The sequence below is a fragment of the Daphnia magna genome, linkage group LG9 (genome assembly GCF_020631705.1).
Source record: "Daphnia magna isolate NIES linkage group LG9, ASM2063170v1.1, whole genome shotgun sequence".
Taxonomy (NCBI): Eukaryota; Metazoa; Arthropoda; class Branchiopoda; order Diplostraca; family Daphniidae; genus Daphnia; species Daphnia magna.
In genome coordinates this window covers 2,514,821-2,532,203 of record NC_059190.1, presented here as the reverse complement: position 1 = coordinate 2,532,203, position 17,383 = coordinate 2,514,821, and the positions used below count along the sequence as shown (strand labels likewise).

General features: G+C 39.3%; 7 protein-coding genes across 12 annotated transcripts; 4 read left to right on the top strand and 3 right to left on the bottom strand.

Annotated features, from left to right (window-relative positions):
• The first annotated feature begins 1,644 nt into the window (after positions 1 to 1,644).
• Positions 1,645 to 2,721, top strand: LOC116930942 (uncharacterized protein F58A4.6). The gene is made up of 3 exons (XM_032938391.2): positions 1,645 to 2,152; positions 2,222 to 2,336; positions 2,404 to 2,721. Exons 1-3 carry the CDS (start codon positions 1,803 to 1,805, stop codon positions 2,689 to 2,691), a joined length of 753 nt encoding a protein of 250 aa, XP_032794282.2. The 5' UTR covers positions 1,645 to 1,802; the 3' UTR covers positions 2,692 to 2,721.
• A 2-nt stretch (positions 2,722 to 2,723) lies between these two features.
• LOC116930939 (probable cytosolic iron-sulfur protein assembly protein Ciao1) lies at positions 2,724 to 5,936 on the bottom strand. 2 transcript variants are annotated; one of them, XM_032938386.2, is made up of 6 exons: positions 5,781 to 5,931; positions 3,923 to 4,252; positions 3,747 to 3,855; positions 3,512 to 3,683; positions 3,303 to 3,438; positions 2,724 to 3,248 (listed from the first exon to the last, which is right to left on the bottom strand). In XM_032938386.2, the coding sequence occupies exons 2-6, from the start codon at positions 4,241 to 4,243 to the stop codon at positions 2,850 to 2,852; spliced, it is 1,137 nt and encodes a 378-aa protein (XP_032794277.2). In that variant the 5' UTR covers positions 4,244 to 4,252; positions 5,781 to 5,931; the 3' UTR covers positions 2,724 to 2,849. The 2 variants fall into 2 exon arrangements, with proteins under 2 accessions (XP_032794277.2, XP_032794279.2); XM_032938388.2 differs by lacking the exons at positions 2,724 to 3,248; positions 3,303 to 3,438; positions 3,512 to 3,683; positions 3,747 to 3,855; positions 3,923 to 4,252 and adding an exon at positions 4,369 to 5,490 and having other exon boundaries at positions 5,781 to 5,936.
• Positions 5,937 to 6,004: 68 nt separating this feature from the next.
• LOC116930941 (probable 18S rRNA (guanine-N(7))-methyltransferase) lies at positions 6,005 to 7,466 on the top strand. The gene is made up of 7 exons (XM_032938390.2): positions 6,005 to 6,188; positions 6,257 to 6,294; positions 6,359 to 6,537; positions 6,600 to 6,714; positions 6,803 to 6,881; positions 6,944 to 7,185; positions 7,250 to 7,466. Exons 1-7 carry the CDS (start codon positions 6,150 to 6,152, stop codon positions 7,398 to 7,400), a joined length of 843 nt encoding a protein of 280 aa, XP_032794281.1. The 5' UTR covers positions 6,005 to 6,149; the 3' UTR covers positions 7,401 to 7,466.
• A 329-nt stretch (positions 7,467 to 7,795) lies between these two features.
• LOC116930937 (2-hydroxyacyl-CoA lyase 1) lies at positions 7,796 to 10,687 on the top strand. Of its 2 annotated transcripts, none has more exons than XM_032938384.2 (10): positions 7,796 to 8,045; positions 8,225 to 8,305; positions 8,363 to 8,589; positions 8,658 to 8,839; positions 8,908 to 9,146; positions 9,210 to 9,575; positions 9,643 to 9,718; positions 9,791 to 10,028; positions 10,098 to 10,205; positions 10,341 to 10,687. In XM_032938384.2, the coding sequence occupies exons 1-10, from the start codon at positions 7,947 to 7,949 to the stop codon at positions 10,561 to 10,563; spliced, it is 1,839 nt and encodes a 612-aa protein (XP_032794275.2). In that variant the 5' UTR covers positions 7,796 to 7,946; the 3' UTR covers positions 10,564 to 10,687. The 2 variants fall into 2 exon arrangements, with proteins under 2 accessions (XP_032794275.2, XP_045034798.1); XM_045178863.1 differs by having other exon boundaries at positions 8,040 to 8,108.
• LOC116930936 (peroxisomal targeting signal 1 receptor) lies at positions 10,661 to 13,700 on the bottom strand. 4 transcript variants are annotated; one of them, XM_032938382.2, is made up of 14 exons: positions 13,550 to 13,699; positions 13,256 to 13,456; positions 12,744 to 13,178; positions 12,468 to 12,687; positions 12,254 to 12,402; positions 12,036 to 12,192; positions 11,821 to 11,975; positions 11,665 to 11,762; positions 11,462 to 11,588; positions 11,355 to 11,396; positions 11,264 to 11,300; positions 11,065 to 11,185; positions 10,858 to 11,001; positions 10,661 to 10,796 (listed from the first exon to the last, which is right to left on the bottom strand). In XM_032938382.2, the coding sequence occupies exons 2-14, from the start codon at positions 13,397 to 13,399 to the stop codon at positions 10,754 to 10,756; spliced, it is 1,872 nt and encodes a 623-aa protein (XP_032794273.2). In that variant the 5' UTR covers positions 13,400 to 13,456; positions 13,550 to 13,699; the 3' UTR covers positions 10,661 to 10,753. The 4 variants fall into 4 exon arrangements, with proteins under 4 accessions (XP_032794273.2, XP_032794274.2, XP_032794271.2 ...); XM_032938383.2 differs by having other exon boundaries at positions 12,468 to 12,678; XM_032938380.2 differs by having other exon boundaries at positions 11,065 to 11,300; positions 13,550 to 13,700.
• Positions 13,701 to 13,741: 41 nt separating this feature from the next.
• Positions 13,742 to 15,569, top strand: LOC116930940 (NSFL1 cofactor p47). The gene is made up of 9 exons (XM_032938389.2): positions 13,742 to 13,977; positions 14,034 to 14,146; positions 14,213 to 14,392; positions 14,455 to 14,561; positions 14,624 to 14,765; positions 14,828 to 14,933; positions 14,997 to 15,155; positions 15,211 to 15,293; positions 15,362 to 15,569. Exons 1-9 carry the CDS (start codon positions 13,876 to 13,878, stop codon positions 15,492 to 15,494), a joined length of 1,125 nt encoding a protein of 374 aa, XP_032794280.2. The 5' UTR covers positions 13,742 to 13,875; the 3' UTR covers positions 15,495 to 15,569.
• LOC116930938 lies at positions 15,481 to 17,211 on the bottom strand. Its single transcript, XM_032938385.2, has 2 exons — positions 16,980 to 17,211; positions 15,481 to 16,845 (listed from the first exon to the last, which is right to left on the bottom strand). Exon 2 carries the CDS (start codon positions 16,833 to 16,835, stop codon positions 15,594 to 15,596), a length of 1,242 nt encoding a protein of 413 aa, XP_032794276.2. The 5' UTR covers positions 16,836 to 16,845; positions 16,980 to 17,211; the 3' UTR covers positions 15,481 to 15,593.
• Positions 17,212 to 17,383: the final 172 nt, after the last annotated feature.

Below are 17,383 nucleotides of genomic sequence, written 5' to 3'. Positions count from 1 at the left end.
ATATCAACTACTAGTTGCAAGACGAGGTGCTAAACATTTGTAGCTAAAACTGTCGTTGCTCTTAGGATCAGACTGTACTGTTGATAGCAAGAAAAATACGGAATAAAAGCTGCAACACCCTAACGCATGTAAGAAAAACATTTAAAATTTTTAGAGTAATACAGCTCATCTTTTACTTCTTGCAAATTGTCACGAAAATTTTCCGGAAGTAACCGAAAGTAATCAATATCTCCGGAAATAGTGTGCCCATAACAAAAACGAGTAGGATTTTCGTGATGCTTATCAAATTTGGGGTTGGATTAACGGGTTTTTGGCCAAAAGTCGGATTTGACCAAAATCGACCAAAATCAAAAAAATTTTTGAAGATTTTCGGATATTTTAAGCTGATACATGGAGTCGACCCCAAATTTGACGAGGATTACGAAAATGTGAATTTTTTTCTGACAGACTAACCATTAAGGAGATATTTAGCATTTTAAAACCGGAAGTTGAAATTCCGGAAATCTAAAAAATGAACTTTGTTCTACTCTAAATGGTTAACAAGATTTTGATAGTTGTAAAAGTAAACTAGTGTTAATAAAAGTTATGCGGTGTTTTAAAAGTTCTAAAAGTACAATTTCAGTTCTGACACCTAAATAGACTCGAATCGAAAAATCGTACATTTAACACGATTAAATCCGTTACTTACTTGGTATATGACAGTACTTGTCAAAACAATGTTTCAGGTTCTACTAGTATCTTGCTGGAACAAAAGCGTTCCTCCATTTTCGTCCTTGCGACCCAACATGAAATATTCAGAACAGCAGACGATCTAACTTCGTTGAAATGTCAAGTCACTATTGGTAGACAAAAAGTTTCTGTAGCTATCTTTCAAAAATCTGTACAGTAACTTAGATAGTGTTCTAAAGCACTCTTCCCTTCTACGTTTCAATTCACCGTGTCTGCGCATTCTCTCTAAATTCAGTTTGTCACACTACTTGATGGCTTGTGTTTATTGACTAAGCTGGAAAATTGTGCATACGACGATGACCAAGGGACTCATAATTCATACTGGTAATATTATACAGCTGCCAGATTTGAAAAGAAAACCAGGCCACACACCTACTGATGAGGTTCAAAATGTATTTTTGTTTTTGGGGTTCATTTCTTAATTTTAAAAAATAGCTCTATGATGCCTTGAAAGTTCAGCTGTATAAAACATTGGCTAATGGGGATGCTGAGGTATAATCAAACCTTAACTCCCCACTAGTTAACCATAACATTCATTTATTACTTACATTTTTAGATACTTTCTCCATTGGAATTGTCATCTCTTCTAGTCCCAGAGGAATGCAAAAAAAAACCAAAAAAATACTATACACTATACTATACTACACATTCTTTCATCTCCTCAATCAGAATTTAACAAATTGTCCTTGACAGCAGGTATATGAAATGCTAATTCTTTTAATATTTTTAGGTTGATTATGAGAAGCCCTCTTCCGTCATCCGATCCATTGACGACATTTCGTTTCGTCACTATGGTTTACCATGGAGAAGGCCGGATTGTCTTTCACAACACTGTGTTCTGTAGATATACGATATTAAAACGATACTAAGAACAAAGGTTTGTTAATTATTCTATTATACCTAAAATTGCGTTGCTTTTTGGAGAATACACGGAGGCCATACTGTAGACGTAAAAGTTAAGCAGACGACAACAAACAACAACACGATATTCTTATTTTCATAGCTTTGATCCAACGCCGCTAGGTGTCGTTTTCTTAATCAAAACATTTTCTGTAGCTGATTTTACATTCGAAATGAGAAGGCAATTAGTAATTGTAGCAAGATATAGCGATTACAGTTTACAGGAGTCTACTACATTAAAATTGTATAACAAGAAGATTAGAGAAGACAGTATTCGAAATACAGATGAAGGCTCTTTTCTGCTAGATACCATTAGTGTTGATGAAAAGACAGTGACAACTTTTCACTTTTGTCTCTATGCTCATGTTGCATCATATTTCCGATGTGAACTCCTGAGATCTCGTGTCTTTGCAAAACAAGCGTGGATTCATTTTGCAAGCCAGTCAAGTTCAAATCACTTGACCACAATAATTGTTCACATTTTGTTAAAACCACCAGTCCGATACTACATGGATCAGAGATTGTTAGTGGTTGATGTGTAAGAACACCTTGCATTTTGTAATAATTATATTTTTTTTTTTTGTTTTCCCAGTGGATACCAAGTTCAGCTGTTGGTCAATGAAAGGATTGAATTAGACCACATGATGTCTTGCCTGTCTACCTTAGGTGGAGCCTTTTCATCCCTAGGTGATCAACTTACTGATTGTGTAAGTATTTAGTTCAACATTTGTTGATCATTAGTGATACATTTTAGCAAGTTATTTTCTTCTTCAGGCAAAGGCAGCAGGAAGGATTTCCTTTCAGCAGTATAAGATTGCAGAGAAACTTTGTGATCCTGTAACCTTAATGCGTTGCCAGCTGTACCTTGCCATAAGCTTCATCCAATGCAATCACTTCAAAAAAGCCAGGATTGTTATCACCTCAGTATATAGAGCCATGAAGTCTAGGCCAGAAGGGTTACAGGAGAAAAGAGTTATCTCCATGTGCCTGGGTATTTGGGCTAAACTTAAATATCATTGGCATCTAGAAAAGAACAAAATTAAACAGATGTACATTACATGAACTAATAAATCTGATTGTTAGATTTCTCAATACTCATTATGCACTTTCTTTATTGGAAGTATGATGCCAAGATCATCTCAACTGTTTTATGTTGTACCCAAGAGAAGGACCCATGAAGAATCTTTGAAATTGAAACTTTAGGCTACTTCAAGGTGCCATTAAACAACGTGTAGTGGATCGTGATCATTAACCGATACGATTATCTGGATACTTTCTCCAAGCGCTGATGTAAGAACGTCTTTCCACTTAGTAAGAAATCCACGCTCGGTGTTTGAGTGCTCACATAAAATGACGCTGGTTCCGCGCTGGACGGCATCGAGTACTTCGTGATGAGACATCTCTCCAGTTAAGAAAACGTCTGCTTTGACGTTCTTTAATACTGAAGCACCTGAACCAGCACATAACGCGATCGTGTTCACATCCTTTGCATTATGTGCGATTGCTAGACGTACATGCTCCAGCTTCAGATGGCTCTTTACCAATTCTATGGCATGGCTGATTGTCACTGGCTCTTTCAGGCGAATCAGTCGCCCCATTCCATGACCAGGAATTGGAGGCTATAGAAACAAATATTTAGTCACTAATTAACTCTAAACTATGAGGAGCTTTACCTTCTCAACCCGGATGATACGAACATAGCGAGATGCGTTTGCAAATGAGCAATGGTTAACCAACTCGATGAGGGATGGCAAGGCTTTTTCCGGGGCCATGATTGTCATTTGCTCATACCCATCCGCAGTAGAAATGCTGAATTAGCAAATATAATAAATATCATCTAGTTATTTTTAACAGTTATCGGTTCAAGAGCGAATAATTTTACTGTTCTTCCAGACGAGCTTCCGGAACGGACGCAACCAACTCCAGGATTGATCGAACCAATTTTTTTCCTTCTGGGTTGAAAGGCACGGGAATTTCTACCATGTGCGTGCAGTTTCGACGAGGAAACGCAGCGTACGATGTTGTTAACGGTTCACACGAAGCAACATGGGAACCTAAATGCAAATAGTTACATATTTATCGTAACATTAAAAAACACACAGAAATTAACAACATACCAAACGCTTCAGCCAACCAGTCGTTGACACCACCTTTTAGAGCGTCTAATGCAGTATGAGGAGAGAAAACCGCTATTTTATTCTCCAAGCATTTAGCTATAATATTCTCCTATTGAGTACAACCAATCTTAAATAAGTTTATCAATGAACATCTTGCAAATGGATATTAAACTTACTTTCCAGTTTGCGGCTGAGATGCGCTTTAAAGGTGCGAAGATAGGAGGATGATAAGAGTAGATCAGGTCAACTGAAGAATCCTCAGCTTCTTGCATTACACTAGGTGTCAAGTCATTGGTGAGTAATATCTTCTTAACAATTTTCGAACTGGAAGGCTCAACTAAAAGACCAACATTATCCCATGGTTCCGCTAACGACAAGGGGGCTAGTCGATTAAGCTCGTCAATCACTGAGCACAGCGTTAGATTGGACATGGCCCTAGAATAATTTTGAAGTTGTATGCGATGTCTAACTAGATGACGGATGCAATTCGTCAACATTAAAAACCCCTGCAATCAAATAAAAGAATAAAAAAATAAATAAACTGTTTACTTCTGCGTTCAGATGAACCACAAGGCACTAGGACATTAGAGGAGAAATAGTCATTAGGCCACACAAAAAAAAATAATAGAAATGTATGAAGTCTTTATTGAACCATGCCCAAATGCTGAAATGGCATACAACTTATTTCATCCTTTATACTGCCACACTTTGAGGTGCATGTCATCACTGCAAGAGGCCAGGAGGCCTGGAATCACTGGATTCCACGCCACCGAGTTAACGTCCTGTTCATGAGCTCTTGGTACTGTGACAAGTTGTTCTAAGGTAGGAGCATGTGGATCGCTCTCCGGATCAATACGGAAAATACGAATAGCATCGTCGCCGGAAGCAGTAGCTATCAGACCGGTTTGGTGACACCACGAAATGTCGTATATTGCACGAGGATGGACTCCGGACAAGGTGCAGACACACTTCCAGGTTGGGGTATTATCCGACGTGGCGATTCCAAATTCATTTCCCGGAAGATATTCTTTCCAAATCTTAATTGTTCGATCGTCACTGCATGTCGCCAAATTTTTTCCTGAAGAGTCAAAAGCCAAACTCCAGACGGTTGAATCATGGGATTTCAACGTCCCGAAGCAGACCCAGTCGTCGTCCTCCTCGCAAAATAATCTCACCGTATTGTCATAGCTAGCCGAGGCCAAGATATCTTGATGTGGATGCCAGATAACTTTTTTTACGTCTTGGGTATGGGCGCTCAAGACGGCAGCGCATTCAAAGTCACCATCTTCGCCTACCTCCCATATCCATACACTTTTATCACGGCTGCATGTTGCCAGAAAGGAGCCGGATGCCGACCAGGCAACGCATTTGACTTCGTTTTCATGCCCCTCTAAAGTGGCTGTGCATTCATACTGATTGCCCTTCATGCTGGTTTTCTTTTCCCAAATGCAAACTGTACCATCAAAACTTGCTGAGGCAATAAGCTTATTACAGGGAGAAAATGAGACTGATCTGATGGTGCGCTGGTGCCCGTCAGATAAAATAGAGTGACACACCCAGAGGTTGTTTTCTGAATTGATGTTCCTGGCCCAAAGACGAACAGTTTTGTCTTCACCACATGAAACCAAAATAGTTCCTTCTTGGTTCCATCCTACATTCCATACAATTCCTTGGTGACCTGGCAACTTGCAGATTTCATCTAGTCTTGCCATAATTAACACTTTATTACTCCTATATGAGCTACCTAAAAAGAGATTAAAATTTCTGATTATCACACACTGATTCAACAGCAAAATCCAGTGCACATGAAAAAGCTCTGGAATAATAAACTTCTCACAGAATTTAAAGTTCTAGATCAAGAACTTTTTTTAATTTTGTGAACATTGTAACAACGGACAACTAACAAACGCAGTACTCTCACGAAGAGGCTGTAACGTCTTTGTTACAATCTTAACATGTAGTCTGGTGTAGTAAACATCTTATAACCTGTTGTGAACGATAAACCAGAAAATAAATTTTAAGGCCAGAAATTACCGAAATTCTTTGAAGGTAAGTTGACGACTGTTGGTTCTCGGAATACACAATGTACGTACGTTCTTGTACGACTTAAGTTAAGCAGATAACCTTTAACTGCGTTCAGAGTTTTGTCCTTCACATGGAGGCCCGCATGTCAAGATGAAAAATTTCAGCTTATGAAAACACGTCAGCTTCTATGCGTTACTGCTAGATGTCCTTTTTGTGTCGTCTGCAGCTCAGGTGCAATACAGCACGCGTGTACTATTTGTTTCCTAACCTAATTTATTACATTACTTTAATTTGTTGTCCGCATTTAAATCAGTTTGTCTTTCTCGGCAATTCTCTACATATACAACAAAAAGTGAGGAAGAAAATAATTGTAGTAGCATGTCGGGTCGTCCTGAACATCAAGCTCCACCGGAAATTGTAAGCTGTCAAAATTTAAATTAAAAAAAATAATAAAAAGATAGTATAATGCGTTTTAATTTCTCTAGTTTTACGGCGAAGATGAAGCTCGAAAATACACACGGAAGTATGGAATGCTTTGCCATTATTATGTTTCTTTTTAAATTTAACTTACTGTTTTTCTTTTCTAGCACACGAATGATGGAAATTCAACTTGTCATGTCAGAGAGGGCAGTAGAATTGTTATGTTTACCTGAAAACCAGCCTTGCCATATAATTGATTTGGGCTGTGGATCAGGCCTCAGTGGAGAAACATTGACTGAACAAGGACATGTATGGACAGGAGTTGACATTTCATCAGCTATGCTGGGTATTTTATTTTATTTTAAATACATTTTTTTATTCATTTCATGTTACCTTGTGTTTTCTAAGGTGTGGCAAAGGAAAGAGAAGTGGAAGGTGATCTCCTTTTGGGGGACCTAGGCCAAGGCCTACCATTTCGTGCAGGTGCTTTCGATGGCGCCATAAGTATATCGGCTTTACAATGGTATGTTTTTATCTTTTTTCCATAAATTTTACTTACGTACGTAGTACAAAAAAATTCTGATTTCCATCACGTACCATTCTTTATAAAGGCTATGCAATGCAGATCAGAAGTCTCACAACCCAGCAAAAAGACTGTACACGTTTTTTTCTTCACTCTATGGCTGCCTGGTCAGTTTTTTTGGATACATTGTTTTTCATATATTTCTTTACCCAAAATTTTCTTAATCCAGAGTCGAGGAAGTAGAGCGGTTTTCCAGTTCTATCCAGAAAATAGTTCACAGGTGGAACTGATCACATCGCAAGCAATGAAGGCTGGTTTTACAGGCGGATTAGTTGTTGACTACCCTAATAGTACCAAGGCCAAGAAGTTTTTTCTGTGTTTGATGACAGGTGGACAACAACCGCTGCCTACTGCGTTGGGAGTAGACTCTCGCGAAGATGCCCCTAACTGTGTTACATTCTCACAAAAAAGGTATGTTTTTTTTTCCCATGGCAGTCCATGCAAAGTATATTACACAGTACGTTGTCTGGCTCAGAGATAGGATGAAACAACTGCGCGCAGGAAAAGCCCCCAAAAAAAGCCGAGATTGGATTCTGGAGAAAAAGGAACGCCGAAGACGACAGGGAAAAGAAACAAGGGATGATTCTAAATTTACTGGTAGAAAGCGACAGTCTCATGTGTGGTGATGTGATCGTAGCTCGCCTGTAATAAAAAAAATTAATAAAAAAAATACAATCACTTTACGATCATCACTCTAAGCGTTCCACGATTTTGTGTACGGACAGTTCGATCCTGATTGAACTGAAAATATCGTCTTCGCATTTCTCTCCGCCTTTCTTTTGCCCTCGCGATAAAAAAAAAAACAGAAATTTATTTTATTGAAATCCATTCTCCGAAAATTGGAGTAAACAAATGAAAATGTACGAGCGAGCGCTAAACTGCCAGGTGAGTGCTTCAGGTGTATAGATGTGATCCACATTGGCTCTAAAGAATAATGTTGTGATTTTAAATCACAATACATTACGCAACAAGTAATTTTCAGTAATCGATACTTAAGCTTTGTAAACAAACCTACGAAGGTGGCATTTGGCAGACAAGAAATCTAAGATTAGCATTACTTCGTAGTTGACACTTCGGTTTTGGATGTGAAACTACCACATTAGCCATCTTGCATTCAAACATCTTAAAATTATTCTACTTAGTTTGCAAGTTCACGTCATTGCGATTAAGACATGAATCGCGCGCGATCAATCGCAATCAACTTCATTGGCGTTGCTCATCATGGCTCTTCAATTCAATCGCTAAAACCATACCCTGTTTTTTCTCTTTTCGTAAGTCTGGCAACATGAAATAGTCGTGGATTTGACAAATATTGACATTTGGACGAACCCTTGGTATCTTTAATCAATTATCCCAATCTGTTTGTGTAACTGTGTAGACTTTCATATCTGGCTTAGCTTCAAACTGTTCATAACTCAATAGCCTCTCACACCAACTATTTTTCTACTAGAAATATTATAGCAGAAAGGCACAGAAAAAGGAATCAGAAATGGATGGCAATACAATACTGGCAAAAGCTTTAAAGCAACAGGTATCTGAAATTCCCTTGTCTAATGAATTTCTGTTAACCATATTGGTAATAATGTAGGGTGTTGAATACATGTTTGGTATTGTTGGTATCCCGGTAATTGATGTTGCCATCGCTGCCCAAAGGGAGGGAATCAAATACATTGGAATGAGAAATGAGCAATCTGCATGCTATGCTGCACAAGCTATTGGGTACCTGACAAAGAAACCTGGAGCTTGTCTGGCTGTTTCTGGACCTGGATTACTGCATACCATTGGTGGAATGGCAAATGCACAATCAAATGGATGGTACCATCAGTATTAGTCTGGTAGATGTACTTTTGTGTTTACTCTCAATCTAATTATTCATCTTGCAGGCCATTAGTTGTGATTGGTGGTTCTAGTGATACTTCCCAAGAAGGATTGGGGGCTTTTCAGGAATGCCCCCAAGTTGAAGCCACTCGTTTATTTTGTAAATACTCTGCTAGACCAGCAAGCTTGAGTATGATTCCCCTACATGTTGAAAAGGCAGTTCGTGTTGCTACGTACGGACGACCAGGTAAAGCTCCTACTGCTAACAACTAACTATTTTTAGTGCAATAACTGAAAAAATCGTTCGATCTTCAGGAGCTGTTTACCTGGATTTTCCGGGCGATTTACTGGGTCGTACAGAATCAGGAGAAGAGATCGAAAATCCGTTGCCTTTGCTGGAACCTCCTAAAAGTTGCGCAGAGTTAAGCGACATAATGCGTGCTGTGGATCTTCTAAAATCTGCTCAACGCCCATTGCTTGTAGTGGGAAAAGGTGCAGCTTACTCCCGCGCAGAAGAAGTTATCAACCAGTTCGTGAGAATGACCAACATTCCGGTACAATTACTTATAAGAATCTGTAGTTAAAATGTTAGTTGTTTACACCTTTAGGCATTCTAGGTTTTGGCAACCCCTATGGGTAAAGGTGTAGTTGATGATGGTGACATAAACAGCGTTGCTCCTGCTCGTTCGCTTGCCTTGCAAAAGGCTGATGTAATTTTAGTACTCGGAGCCCGCCTTAACTGGATTTTGCATTTTGGAAGGCCCCCTCGATTTGATTCAAAAGTAAAAATCATCCAAGTTGATATTCAACCCGAGGAGGTTCATAACAGCGTCCAATCGTCAGTTGCTCTTGTTGGCGACGTTGGTGCCATAATGAATCAATTGACTGCACAAAGCCAATCTGCCAGCCTTAAATATGATGATAATTCAGAGTGGTGGGCATCCCTACGATCTAAGTGTGAATCAAACAAAGTTTTCATTACAGTAAGCAAGTATTATAGTATGATTTTATGTGAAAAAAATTTATAAGTGCTCACCATTGATTTTCTAGGGTATGACGAAAGACGTAAGTGTTCCACTGAACTATTTTGCTGTTCTAAGCACAGTTCAAAAGTTGATTCCAAAAGGTAGTCATCAGAACTTAACGTGCATGATGGAATAACTTAAAATGTTAATTGATTTCCATAACAAATTCATAGATAGTATTATCGTCAGTGAAGGCGCGAATACCATGGACATCGGACGTTCAATTCTTTCCAACAGGTTACCTCGTCACCGTCTTGATGCTGGATCATTTGGAACAATGGGAGTTGGGCCTGCCTTTGCTGTAGCTGCTGCTATGTATTGTCGTGATAGAGAGCCAACAAAGCGAGTTATTTGTGTTGAAGGAGATTCGGCCATCGGGTTCAGTGGAATGGAAATTGAGACTATGCTAAGGTAGAGCTAATTGCCCCCTACATTATGCTAGCTAAAATGTACTTCATCATGTTGTCTGCTTTCTTGCAGATACAACCTACCTGTGATTATAGTTGTTGTTAACAACAATGGGATTTATAATGGACTTGATCCGGAAACTTGGGCCATTGTTCGCGAGGGGCAGGATCCTACTATCGCGTATGTTGAAAAATTATTTACAAAATATTATTACGTAATATGTATTTTTTTCTAATTATTTTAATAATAACTATCAGAATTTTTAAATATTAATTAGATAAATTATTATTTTATTAATATATTTTTAAATTCTAGTACACCGCCTCTTAGCTTGTTACCTGAATGTCACTACGAAAAATTGGCTCAGCTCGGTCAAAACGGAAGAGGATTTCTCTGTAAAACAATTGAAGAACTCAATAGTGCCTTGAAGCAGGCAATTGACCATACTAGCGGGCCATCGCTTATTAACGTATTAATAAGTCCCGTCGCACAAAGGAAACCTCAAGAACACGATTGGCTGACTCGCTCGAAGTTGTGAAGAAAAAGAAAGAAAATTTTTTTAAGCGTTACATTATAACAAAAATCTATCAGGATATAAGGGATATAAGGGCGAAAAAATAAATCGCAAAAGTGGATAAAATAAACTGTAGTTATATTGGAAACGCATGTCAACCAACGACTTCCTATACAAAAAAATTTTTGGATCTTATCCATATAAGAAAAATTGCTTACTCAGCTATACCAAATTCGGCAGCCAAACGAGTCAAGTCCCTGTTATCGAATACGTAATAAATTTGGCGTATATCACTAGAAATTATAGAGAAAAGCTTACCTGGCGTCAATATCAGCAATGAATTCTCTCCTATTCATCAAATTCAGTACCATTCGTAACGTCGACCAAATGTTGTCGGACATAACGCGCTTGGAGCGCCTAGCCTGGAGGAGCAAGGCGGATACGAGATGCTCAGCAGCCTCCCTGTTCAACCGAATCAAATTGCTTAAAGGGAAAGATATTATATTGAAGGAAAGAATATTTTACTTGTGAGCTCCCAAATTAATACATGAAACTGCCAGATTATAGCGTGCACGAATGAAACCCGGTGATAGCTCTAGGGCTTTATAATAAGACTCAATTGCTTCTTCTGATCGACCTCCATTCGCTATAATTAAACAGAAAACGTTACATTGGAGAGAGAAAACAAAATCTCGGGTGTAGTAAAGTAAGAGAAAATATACACCTAAGGTTGCTCCAAGACGATTCCAAAGCAAAGAATCCTAAAAATGAGATATAAATTAATTGATCCATACAAGTAAATCGAGAAAGATTACATTAGGCTTCATCTGCAGCGCGGATCTGAAACAATCGGGGGCCTAAATAGATAAAAGTTACCACATGAAGAAACACAAGACCATATTTCTTTCTTTCGACAAATTACTTTATCAAAGTCTCCTGAAAGGTTAAGAAGTACGCCTAAACCAGTTTGAACGTCAGGATCCAGATCATGTGAAGGTTGCAAACGTGCCGCCCTAAGATACATGTCCTGGACTCGATTGAAAGTATCGCTACATAATTCAGAATTTGAATAAAGTTGAACTGTTATGTAAAAGGTAAAATTTGTAGGTCAGATATTTAACATACCCAGAAACTAGACTTGTAAATGTTTTTTCTCGTTCACTCACTCGACTTGATGAAGAGGATGTCAGATGTGCGTACTTGGGATTGTTCCGCAGCCAGTCCTGAAAAAATTCGCGAATGATTTATGCGCGTGTATTCACACAAAATTATTTCATTTACCTCCAAGGCTTGGCAAGCCTGTAGCTGGTAAGATTCGTTCGTATAACTGACTGCTAAGCCCATTATAGCTACTAAATTTGTCGGTTCCAGTGCTAAACAACGCTTATAAGCTGTAATGGCTCCTGGATCTTGCTCATTTTCGGCAAGAGTCAACCCTAAAATAAAAGACAAGTGACAATTAGCTTTGATTTTGGCAGTGGCTATTTTGCTCTTACCGAGAACTTCCCAGGCTTTTATATGTTCAGGATCTTTTTGAAGGGCTGCCTCAAATAGCAAAATGGCACTGGGTAGATCACCATCCAATCTCTTTTGAAGCCCTGTGTTGTAAGGATCCGAACTGTCCTGATATGGATTCTCTGCCTCAAACGAATACTGAAGAAAAGTGACAGATGCAGATAGTAGAAACAAAAAAGATGCATATGTGTTACGTTACTTCATTCAAAGTATCTTGTTGCGTTTCCTTAAGCCACCCATAGCTGGAAGGGTTGTCATCGGCTGCTTTTTCCCAATCTTGCTGAAGCTGTGACCAGAAATCATTATTTGAGGGATTTTCACCCCTAAATACTTCAGCACTAGCACCATCTTTAAAACAGAAAATGCGTTTCGAGATAAAGATTACGATAACAATGCCTAAAAAGGGGAACTACCACTAAATTCTTTAGTCCATTCTTCGGCCAAATCAGGCTGATGGTTTGTTGTGAATTCAGCAGTCCAATCTTGATCTGAACTTGATTCCGGCTGTTTTATCACACCATCCGCACCAGCAAATTCTTCTGCCCAGTTAGAATTACCATAAGCGGCCGTACTCTTAGGTTCAGCGGTCAAATTTTCTTCCCCCTGATTAACCCTTTGCATGAACTGCAAAAACTGAAGATTGTTTTGAAATACTTTTGCCAGGTATTTATACAAAAACTAAATATTACCTCAGATTGAGCGAACTTTGGGTCTTTCATTCTGTCGATGATTTCACCAGCAGTTTGTGCCAATGCGTCGGGAGCTGTAAATTTTGGTTTTTCTATATGGGAGGTTAAGCTATCCCAGTGGGTGTCCCATTCTGAAGAATAACCATCCACAGCTCCAATATAACCAGGACTATCAAGAAATTCTTGGCTCCATCCACTAGCAGAAGGTATATCTTCTGGTATCACATGAGTTTCCTTCCTCAAGAAATCTTCTGCCCAGTTATTCTCATCAAATGCATAATGAGCCACATTTGGTCCTGCCTGAATGGGAATCCTAGAAACCCCCTGTGGCTTCTCAAAATCTCTCATTTCACGAAGAAGACTCTCCATGTTAAAGGCTCCTCTTGATCCAACTTGAGAAGGAGGAGGTATACCTTCCAAGAATTCTCTAACCATCTAGATTAGGTATTAGGAAAACAAAAATAAATGTTTAGATTTATTTCTAGTTAATACATCACCACCAGAAAACTTACAACATCTTCAGGCCTTGTGTCAGGATGTCTATGTGAAACAGCTAGATCCTGGCGAAATGCTTGATCTTTGGTGAAGTGTGACGCTACTTTTAACATTGGATTCCTTCCACCACAGTCACCATCTACTAGTTCACGGAACGCCATCTCAGAACTGGCTGTTGAGCTCAAGGTCTTCCAACTTCTTCCTGCAGATATGCTTATCTAAGAATGTAACCACAGAATAATATTTCTGCTACACATCTGTCATTACAATTAATATTAACCTTAACTTGTATTTTTGTTTGATTTTTTTACCTGAAAGTTTCTTATTACGCCTAAATATACCGATGAACACGAGATGTTTGATACGGAACTTTAGTGACTTATCACTAAACTAACAGTAACCTCTCGTCACTTGCTAACCCATTAAACACTTTTTGTATACAACAAAAGCCACCTAGTGGGTAAAGACAATAGTACGATAAGCGGCTCTGTCGGTTTAGGAAAACATTACGACTTTGTTCGAAATCCTAGTCGCCGTAACCGAGTGTCGTCAGCAGCTCTTCGTTCGTCTTTTGAGAACTAATATTTACCATCGTAAAAATTTTGTTCTGTCATTTAACTTACGTTTTGTTTTAAATATGTCATCGAATGAGGAATTAGTTGCTAATTTCCGTGAAGTTACTGGAATTGATGAACAAAGGGCACGTTTTTATCTTGAGTCGTCCGGTTGGCAGTTAGAGGTTACACACGTTATGAAGTTTATGGAACTCCCATTTGACTAGCACATTTTTCACAGACAGCACTTGCTAGTTTCTTTGAAAATGATGGAGCAATGGACAGACAAGCAGGAGATGGAGAAGATGAACCTGTTGAACTTCCTTCAAACCAAGTTCCAGAGCCTCCTCTGAGGTACTTGATGCTAAACCTCATTGCTTGTACAATACACCATATTATAAACAAACTTCCTCAAATCAGGGGAGCTGCTGCTGTTCACAAACTTTTAGATGTCAGCAGTTCTTCTGATTCTGATGAAGAGGGCCAGGCTTTTTATGTGGGAGGCTCTGAAAGAAGTGGTCAGCAAGTGATCGGCCCACCCCGCAATAAAGGAAAGCCTTCTGGTGATTTAATTGGAGACATGTTCAAGTCTGCAAGAGAGTGAGTACCTTATTATCTTTTACCATTGTTATAAAGATTAATACAATTTTTAAAAATTCCAGACATGGAGCTGAAGTTTTGGAGAAAGGAACTTCATCCTCTACTAAGGGTAATCAAACATTTAAAGGAACAGGTTATCGTCTAGGACAAAGTGAAGAAGATACGCAGGGTAGTACTTTTCTAGCTTAAGAATCCCTTTTTTTTTAATTCAATCATAATTTTTTTTTTTAGTTATACCAGGAGCCCGCCAGCCTGAACAGCCGCGTACCGTAGTACTAAAATTGTGGAAAACTGGGTTCAGTTTAGACGAAGGACCTGTGAGAGATTACCAAAATCCCGCAAATAAAGACTTTCTTGAATACATTAAACGAGGGTAGCCATTCATCTTGCATAAGAATAAACTTCGTATACAGTTTCCGTTATCTAACTCGTTAGGGAAGTACCAATGGAGTTGATCCGAGAATCTCGCGGCCGTGAAGTACACTTACAAATGGAAGATCATCGTACAGAAGAATTCATCAGCAAGAAGACGCGTTTCCAGGTAACTGCATTATCAGACTAACATAAATCGTTTTAAACGAATTATGAATTTCTAATGTTGCAGGCTTTTGGAGGTGAAGGTCAGGTATTAGGAAACCCAGCACCCTCAGTTTCCCAGAACACCGCATCTTCCTCCGTTAATCCAACAGACTTGGCGTCATGTGAGCAAAAAGCCAAGACTGAACTTAATCTGGTGGAAAGTGAACCAGTTACAAATGTGCAGGTAGTAAAGCAAGCTCTGGTTTTAGCGATTTAGAATTTTCGAGTTCTTCCTCCAGATACGCTTGGCTGATGGTTCAAGACTGATTGGTCGTTTTAATAACTCGCATACTGTCGGACAAGTCAGACAATATATTACAACGTAAGTATAGCTGATTTTCGTCCATGTAAGACAAAACGATTTGATTAATTACTCATACCATTTGGCAGTGCGCGTCCACAATACAGCGGCCAACCGTTTGCTTTGTTAACGACGTATCCGAGTCAAGAATTGAAAGAAGATAGTACTACACTGAAGGATGCTTCGCTGCTCGGAGCTACTATAATGCAACGTTTGAAATGAGTGTATATTTCTGTCATAAATTCAGAGCCACCTTCGAACTGGCATATTCATAATACATTGTTAAGAACATCAAAACAGCCAAACTTGGTGTAATGAGCTCTATCCATAGTTTCTTAAGCGGGGGATGTTTCGGGCGACGGCTTGGAAATTGCGTACAACCTGCTCATCACCTTTTCCCCTGCTATTCGTTGTTCGACAGGGTTCCAGGGTTAGCAACTTAACCGCCTGAGAACCAAATGTAGCGGTTTCTGGATTACCCGGATGATTTGGGGCTTCTGTCCATCGTAAAAGGCCACTCCGGGTTTCTTGCTTTTTCGGATTAATCATTCTTGCTCGCCGTATAGGACTAGCTTCAATTTCGGAAGAGTTAGCGCATATTGTTTGAAGGGGAATACGAACTTCAAAACTTGTTTCAGTGCTGTGACTCTGTGTTTCCGCCAAAAAATCCTTTATTCCCAAACCTTTAGGAAGCGACAAGAAATGACCAAATTGGACGGTCACCGCCGGGCCCCTCTTTGCTCCGTGCCTCCATGCACAGTCATGACTTATCAGGGCAAAATCAAGAAATGGAACGGAAGTTGATTGCGACGGAAGATTCCAGGTTGTTAGATGAACTGTTACATTGCTGGATGTTCGCGCTAATTCCTTCAAAGCTGAGATCACTTGATCACCAATTCCACGATGATAAAGATAAAAACTGTCGACTCCAAGTAACGTATAATATTGAATAAAATCACTAAGGTCACCTACGTGCCAATAGGGATCATTCGATAGTATACAAAGAGAAGTAGCTTTTTCTTTCAGGTGTGCTGGACCGAGGTGCAGAGGGACGTTCAATATTTCCGACGGCGTTTTACTGTTGTAGAGGGAGAGGAGATGAGAGTTTCCTATCATTTCAGGAACATTGCAAACAACTGTATAAGCCATGGAAGCATTATCTGTTTCAATTCTTTTCCACTCAATTGTTCCTTCAAATTTGTCGTCACTGACATCTCCAGATACCAAAGCACACGAAATTTGCTTGAACAGCACAGATAGATTTCCAGTCACTATTGCCAAACTATTTATACTCCATCCTTTTTCATTTGCAGTCTTGAAGGCTGAATAAACTTCCAGTTCAGAATATTTGTGCCAAAAATCTGGTATAAACTCCAGGGAACCATTATGGCAGATTTCAGAACGGCTTGCTAGTGCTTGGGGTCCATCTGTTACTGTCGAGCCAAATACATTCAAGACTTCAAGAACATTTCTCAGTCTATCATACTCGTGTTTGTAAATTAGAAAGCACACCAAGCTGACAATTGAAAGAATGAAAAGAACAAGTTGATAGTATTTTCTCATGGTTTTCCTCCTGAAATAGAAATAGAATTTTTAAGTAAGCTTTAGGCTAAAATAAATTTTACAAATTAGAACACACAAAGCAAATACAGCAGAATAATCTTGTAGAATTTACTATTAGACCATGAAAACCAGATTAAATTTCACCTGAAGAAGGTTCGTCTTGCATTGAATATGATAAAATATCTGACGTTTAGGTCATGATTAACTTGTAAAAAACACTTGCAGGTTTCTATCTAATCAAGTGTTAATACACTGAGCCACCAATAAACATGTAAATCCAATACGTCGTCGTCCTGTTCCAGTGTCTGGTACTGTACTGCAAGCGTGCAGTGCAGCACTCGCAAGTCGCAACCAGCCAACGAGGCAACCAACTGCAGGTGAGAGTTGACTGCCTTTGCCTGACGGGGTGACGCTAGGGATCGGCCCCGCGCCAATCGGGTTGCTTTAATGCGGATCACGGTAGGCATTTAGCGGTTTTGGAGTGGGGCCTTCGAGGTGCGGGGTGTCTTATTTTTCGCCACGCACCCCATCGGGTTTGCAACGGGTGC

What these genes read in the sequence shown, in the direction of transcription:
- LOC116930942 (XM_032938391.2), top strand. Translation starts at nt 1,803, where the DNA reads ATGAGAAGGCAATTAGTAATTGTAGCAAGATATAGCGATTACAGTTTA. An exon ending in TACTACATGGATCAGAGATT is followed by an intron (nt 2,153 to 2,221) that starts GTTAGTGGTTGA and finishes TTGTTTTCCCAG; the next exon opens with TGGATACCAAGTTCAGCTGT. An exon ending in GTGATCAACTTACTGATTGT is followed by an intron (nt 2,337 to 2,403) that starts GTAAGTATTTAG and finishes TTTCTTCTTCAG; the next exon opens with GCAAAGGCAGCAGGAAGGAT.
- LOC116930939 (XM_032938386.2), bottom strand. Translation starts at nt 4,243, where the DNA reads ATGTTGACGAATTGCATCCGTCATCTAGTTAGACATCGCATACAACTT. An exon ending in TCTCAGCCGCAAACTGGAAA is followed by an intron (nt 3,856 to 3,922) that starts GTAAGTTTAATA and finishes TGTACTCAATAG; the next exon opens with GAGAATATTATAGCTAAATG. An exon ending in GAAGCTCGTCTGGAAGAACA is followed by an intron (nt 3,439 to 3,511) that starts GTAAAATTATTC and finishes TTGCTAATTCAG; the next exon opens with CATTTCTACTGCGGATGGGT.
- LOC116930941 (XM_032938390.2), top strand. Translation starts at nt 6,150, where the DNA reads ATGTCGGGTCGTCCTGAACATCAAGCTCCACCGGAAATT. An exon ending in ATCAAGCTCCACCGGAAATT is followed by an intron (nt 6,189 to 6,256) that starts GTAAGCTGTCAA and finishes TAATTTCTCTAG; the next exon opens with TTTTACGGCGAAGATGAAGC. An exon ending in CATTTCATCAGCTATGCTGG is followed by an intron (nt 6,538 to 6,599) that starts GTATTTTATTTT and finishes GTGTTTTCTAAG; the next exon opens with GTGTGGCAAAGGAAAGAGAA.
- LOC116930937 (XM_032938384.2), top strand. Translation starts at nt 7,947, where the DNA reads ATGAATCGCGCGCGATCAATCGCAATCAACTTCATTGGCGTTGCTCAT. An exon ending in ACCCTGTTTTTTCTCTTTTC is followed by an intron (nt 8,046 to 8,224) that starts GTAAGTCTGGCA and finishes TTTTTCTACTAG; the next exon opens with AAATATTATAGCAGAAAGGC. An exon ending in GGGCAGGATCCTACTATCGC is followed by an intron (nt 10,206 to 10,340) that starts GTATGTTGAAAA and finishes TTTAAATTCTAG; the next exon opens with TACACCGCCTCTTAGCTTGT.
- LOC116930936 (XM_032938380.2), bottom strand. Translation starts at nt 13,399, where the DNA reads ATGGCGTTCCGTGAACTAGTAGATGGTGACTGTGGTGGAAGGAATCCA. An exon ending in CAAAGTTCGCTCAATCTGAG is followed by an intron (nt 12,688 to 12,743) that starts GTAATATTTAGT and finishes AACAATCTTCAG; the next exon opens with TTTTTGCAGTTCATGCAAAG. An exon ending in AACAAGATACTTTGAATGAA is followed by an intron (nt 12,193 to 12,253) that starts GTAACGTAACAC and finishes ACTTTTCTTCAG; the next exon opens with TATTCGTTTGAGGCAGAGAA.
- LOC116930940 (XM_032938389.2), top strand. Translation starts at nt 13,876, where the DNA reads ATGTCATCGAATGAGGAATTAGTTGCTAATTTCCGTGAAGTTACTGGA. An exon ending in CTTGAATACATTAAACGAGG is followed by an intron (nt 14,766 to 14,827) that starts GTAGCCATTCAT and finishes CTAACTCGTTAG; the next exon opens with GGAAGTACCAATGGAGTTGA. An exon ending in AACCAGTTACAAATGTGCAG is followed by an intron (nt 15,156 to 15,210) that starts GTAGTAAAGCAA and finishes TTCTTCCTCCAG; the next exon opens with ATACGCTTGGCTGATGGTTC.
- LOC116930938 (XM_032938385.2), bottom strand. Translation starts at nt 16,835, where the DNA reads ATGAGAAAATACTATCAACTTGTTCTTTTCATTCTTTCAATTGTCAGC.